The sequence below is a fragment of the Bradysia coprophila genome, unplaced genomic scaffold, assembly GCF_014529535.1.
Source record: "Bradysia coprophila strain Holo2 unplaced genomic scaffold, BU_Bcop_v1 contig_50, whole genome shotgun sequence".
NCBI classification, from domain to species: Eukaryota; Metazoa; Arthropoda; class Insecta; order Diptera; family Sciaridae; genus Bradysia; species Bradysia coprophila.
This window is the reverse complement of record NW_023503751.1, coordinates 2,163,353-2,168,842: the sequence shown is the minus strand read 5'-3', so window position 1 is coordinate 2,168,842 and position 5,490 is coordinate 2,163,353. Positions and strand designations below refer to the sequence as shown.

General features: G+C 36.3%; 1 protein-coding gene across 1 annotated transcript; it reads left to right on the top strand.

Annotated features, from left to right (window-relative positions):
* Positions 1-2,983: 2,983 nt before the first annotated feature.
* LOC119082931 lies at positions 2,984-3,750 on the top strand. The gene is made up of 2 exons (XM_037192587.1): positions 2,984-3,339; positions 3,409-3,750. Exons 1-2 carry the CDS (start codon positions 3,055-3,057, stop codon positions 3,748-3,750), a joined length of 627 nt encoding a protein of 208 aa, XP_037048482.1. The 5' UTR covers positions 2,984-3,054.
* The last annotated feature ends 1,740 nt before the right edge of the window (positions 3,751-5,490 follow it).

Here is a 5,490-nt window from a genome sequence, read left to right as displayed (position 1 = left end):
ATGTTGGTACCTCCAGGACCCAACTGGAAACCATATAAGTGCAAAGTTTTGAAAACGAATATCGGTAAGATCAAGCTTAATTCTAAATTTCCCCAAACAAAAAAGTTTCGGCACGGAGAATATTTTAAATTTGTCAAAAATTATTATTTGCGGATTTCTTTGTGTCAGTGCCTATATTCGCGAAAATATTTTCTCGAATTTTCTCACATTTTCCCGATTTTATGAAATGGGCAAGACTTTTTGCGAAAAGTTTTTTTTAAGAAAATTCGAGAAAATCGGGAAATTTTGAGAAAATTCGGGAATTTATTTTTGTGAATATTTGTCCTGCTTTGTGCTAAAAATCGTCAAGCCAGATGTGAATTACAATTATTCATGCAAAGTGACGAAATTACTTAAAAAAATCTCTAAATTCACCCATTTTCGTTGGATTGTACAAACTTTCTATTGCTGTTAATTTTTCATTCACTGATTGTGAATATTTTTTTCTTAACAACGCTACCATTAAGCGTCATTCTTGGGCAGATAAAAAGCAGAAATCACTCAGCTCTAGTGGTAAACAAAATGTGACAGCTCATTAAAACAGTGAGAGAATTTGTTAGTTGTTTCATTATCTTTAGAATTCTCTAAAGATAACCTGACAACTCGGTATAAAAAGGTTTCCACTCTGTGGTGGTTATATGCGCATGTGTACATGCAAATCTATTTTTATTCTTTTCTTGTGTTAGCACCTTTACATGCTAGCACCATATATGCAATGAAACATGAAAATATTTAGTAAATTGTAATATTTACGAAAATGTTTTCGAATGATAATTCAATGTGATTTGTCGAAATAGCTTTGTACCGAGAGGTACGCACTCTTTAACCAGATTATCAGTGATTAATCAACGATACTCAAATATTAACTATGATTAACCAGAGCGTACCCCATCGGTTTGTTCTCATTTTGCTATTACGTGAATTCTTTTATAAATCTAGAAACGTTCAAAGAGGCAATCGAATTGGAAAAAAAGTACTCCAAACATCGAGATTCAACATCATTTCATGAATACCAAGAACAACAAAAAATGAAACGAAAACATCCTGTAAATTATGACCAATCTCAATTCGATTTAATTGATGTAAAAGATATGGTCAAGAAAATTAACGGTAATGCAGGTACACAAAATATTTTAAGTTTTTCAACAATGATTCGGGAGGTAAGGAGTACAGATGTATGAGCGTGTAACTGGTGTGCAACTCATTCATTTCAACATCCTGATTCAACGCCTTCCGCAATGTATTCTGTTACATCTTATTCAATATGAGCATTTTTAAAAAGGTGCCAACGACCTCGAAGCTAGAGTTTCTACACACTCAAGTAAATATCATGAAAGCTGTAAGGGAAACACTTCATTCGATCCCAAAATGAAAAGTAATTTTTTTTAGATTTCTCATTAATGTCTTATACCTAAATTCACCGACTTTCAGCTGTGAAAAAACCGGTGTCGAAAGTTTCAACCTCTCCAACCAAACTTAATAAAGAGAGTAAATTTTTTTAGTCTTCTATAGCGAACTAAGTCTTTCTAAAACTATCTATTTTTAGAAGTTCAAGGAATCGCTCAAGCTGTCAAAAAAAACGTAAAGAAACCGCTTCCATTTCAGAACAATTATTTAAAATCCGGAAGTAACTATTGTATCAATTTACACACTCACTCCTTTAAACTTAAATGTCTGTGATTTTAGTTTCAAAAGCTAAGGACCGAGTCGCCTCTAATGTAGCCAAACCCAAGCGCCCTCGGTACGATAACTTTTTGAAATCGGGAAGTAAGTCTATTTGTTATAATCTTTTGAGTAACGAATCTTCAACTCTAAATCTATAAAAAGTAGCGCGATCCAATGGGGCACCAAGTAAAGTTAAAGCGAAGGATACTGTGCCCAGTTCAACAATTACGAAAGGAGAGTACTTGAAGCAAAATGGTGTAGCAACTGGTGGGTCACTGTTTATCCTTACATTACAATAGATTGTTGCATGTCTTCCTAAAATATGATTCAGATGATGAAAATGGTATCTCTACATCTGAAAAAATTGGCCGTGCATCAACACCAGTCGAAACAGAGCCCGGCAATTATCGTAAAAATTACAATTCTGCGAATAATTGGGAAGGTATGTCCATCACTTCACACCGTTACAACGTTTGGCTTCCAATTAATTTTTTAAGTGGTACCGGATACCGTTGGTCTAATTAAGAACCAAAGTTTGGAAGTAGCGACACTTTTCCAGATAAGCCAAAAATCGCCCGTATCATTTTGGTGTATGAACTTGTGTTGAGGGTGTTGAGGCTAAACAAATCTAATACACACAACACAACAGTTGTTGAGTCGATTTTTTCAAATATTGCCCTTCGTTCATAGCGTCTAAATAAGAAATACTGATGTTGTGTTGTGTGTATTGAGGTAATTTAAGGCCAAAGTTTTTTTCAACTTTATCTGGATGTTCGATCAACTACAATTCACAGAAATACGTAGCACAATGTTGTTTTGATTTATGGCAAAATTAAAACTGTCAAGAAATTCTACTTCTTCTTCAGAGTTACAAAATACCTGATTAGCCAAAAGAGCATAGAGTCACTTATTCTTCACAAATTCACCTTCCTTGGTTCAAATTTCTCGCTACTTTTCATATTTAATTTCCTAGAATACCTGAATGTCTCAAGTGACAGTGCCGATCAGCCGTTTGCCGAAAATGAGATTTCAATTGTTAACGAACGTGACATTGAAAACCTTCAGAAAAGTAATCGAATCTGTATTACAGCGTGTCGTTTTTTCACTTGCATACATTTTTCAGAATCTGGTAATGTTGCCAATCTGAAAAAAATACAAGTACTCGAAGACATTCCAATCCGTCCAGCAACAAAGGTTTTGTCTCAAGGGGGTATGAGTTTTGAAGAAAGGATTTTGAAAGAACTGTCCGATCTGAAGAAAACTCAGGAATCATTTGAGGAGCGAATCGAAAAGAAAATCGAAACTTTCTTCAATGATCACCCAAGAATCCAAGGCTATGGCGAGGCGCGAATGCAAGGCAATGGTCAGGCACGAATGCAAGGCAATGGTCAGTCGCGATTGCAAGGCAATGTTCAGTCGCGAATGCAACCCATTGGTCAGTTCGGAATGCAAGGCAATGGTCATTCGCGCATGCAATATCAAAGTCGTCAAATTCACCACCGGGAACCGGAACATTACGTGGAAGATTTTGACGATTTCGAGGAATTGGATGAAAATTTTCCAGTAATTATTCGAGCAAACGTTGACGATCTTGAATTCAGCATCAGACGAGATTTGGAATTCAAATATCGTATGGTAATAATTTAACTAAACTAACTAACCAAAGTTCGCTTTTATGCCGTTTTTCTTTTCTATTCTCAAAAGCTTACTCGGTTGAATGATCTTGGAGGAAACAAATATAAAAAATCAATTCGATTGAAGATGAAATATTTGTTCACTGATCGAGTCTTGGAAAAATATTCATGGCGCGGAACGTCAGAGAAAAGACCTTTCAAAAAATTGAAGTCATTGAACAATTTAATTCTACGTAGCGTTCGCGACCGGTTCCCGAACACCGCACGCGACGAATACAACGACTATATGATCCAATGGTTGAAGCATGCCAGATCTCGCCAACGAAAGGTTACCTACACTTATCCCACCCGGGGAAGTTTGAATCGAACTGGCAGTTCTGATGATGACAGTGAAGATGAAAATATGAGTTGATAATCGTCAGTCTTCAAATTACTTCAGCATTCTATTGCATTTCAATTATACTTCGTTTGATTGTTTCTTTTTTTCCTTTGTTCGATTATTTATTCGTTTGATTATTGGATTGTTTGTGTTTATGAAATAAATCTATAAAAGGAGCTCTATTGACTGCATTTGTTATTGTAGATTTGTAGAAGCTAACTAAAAGTATTGATCACTTCGCGAGCTGACAACTTCTCTAACACTTGGTATTTGTGTCCATACGAACAATCTCACCCTGAGTAAAAGCCTAACAGTTCTAGATGGTAACAAAAAAGTTAGCCGACGGACCATGTCTACACCAGTGTGAAGTAGTAATAGTTGTTGTACTTTTGTGTTACTGAGAAACAACCGTTTTTTGCCAGGAAACTACCGTTGTTACCGCAGTTAATTACCGCTGTTACGGGAGTGAATTACCGCCAGTACGGCAGTAAACTACCGTTGTTAGATGAGTGAGATATCATTGCTTCATCAATAAACTACCGTTTTTAACCCAGTAAATATCCCTTGTAGGATATAAATGCAACTGTACTACAAGTGTAGACAGCCACTCTTTTAACAACTTCATAGCTTATAAGAAAAACAATAAAGCAATAGAAGGACACCAATATTTCAACAACAGCTCTACATTTAGCAACCGACACCTTGCTACTTTGTGTTGTACACCCCCTATAAATCTACTTTTTTGAAATGGTTAAATTACCAATATTTGCTATTTGGGTAGTAACAGCTCTTATGTTCCTCTCCGAAGCCAAGACGGACACCGTTGAAAATATGTTGTTGAAAAATGTGAAGAGATTATCATATCTGTTGGCCAGCATCTTGAATTTCTGATTGATGCTTTCGGTTCGATTGTTCGTGTAGTTTAAGTAATTTGCATACTTATTCCGGCCGTAGATGGTCCACTCGTCACGGATGTTGTGCCAATTTTCGTTGTAGTAGTTAATGACATCCTCCAATTTCGTATCCAGCAGTTCTTGGTATGCTGAGTCATAAGTTTCTTGAGATGTAGAATACACTAAACGTTGAACAATCTCAAGAACAACTTCTCTTTGAGCTTTCGTTATATTTCGTTTCGTTGTCGTTATCTCTCTACCAAAATTAACCAGCGCATGGTATAAGCATATTTGTAACACGGCATCTGGGAATTGCTCTCTGTAAATTCCTCTATCAGCAAAATCCTTGTCGCCAAGAATGACACGAGTCTTTGTCCAAGACGGATTGAATTCTTTAAAAATATCAATCATCGCTCCAATGCACAATAGCGATTCACTTCGCGCGACAAATATGTTTACAATTTCTGTTTCGCCATTCCCATCGACACATAACTGCAGAGTCAAAGTTATGTCCCGGTTATTCATTTTATACGCTGTGTCGAACAACAGCAGTTCGGGAAATTTGTCAAAAAACTGCGACATTCGATCGTCTTGGAAATATATGCCTGCAATTTTCATCAATTTCAGTTATCAGAAATATTTTTGGGCTTGCTACATCTCTGTTCAAAACTTACCGATCAACTCATTTTCCTCATTTGTGACTACGCGGACTCTTGCATTTGGAATCGTTTGCAGTTTTTCTAATACTTTCTGAAGATCGTCACCGGAGTAATTGCCTGCCTTTTCTTTGTTCATCGCGGTTTGAATGTTGTGTAATGTTTTAAGAGGAACGATTGATGTGCCATCGGATTCCAGATCAACTTTCAATAATCTTTTCTTT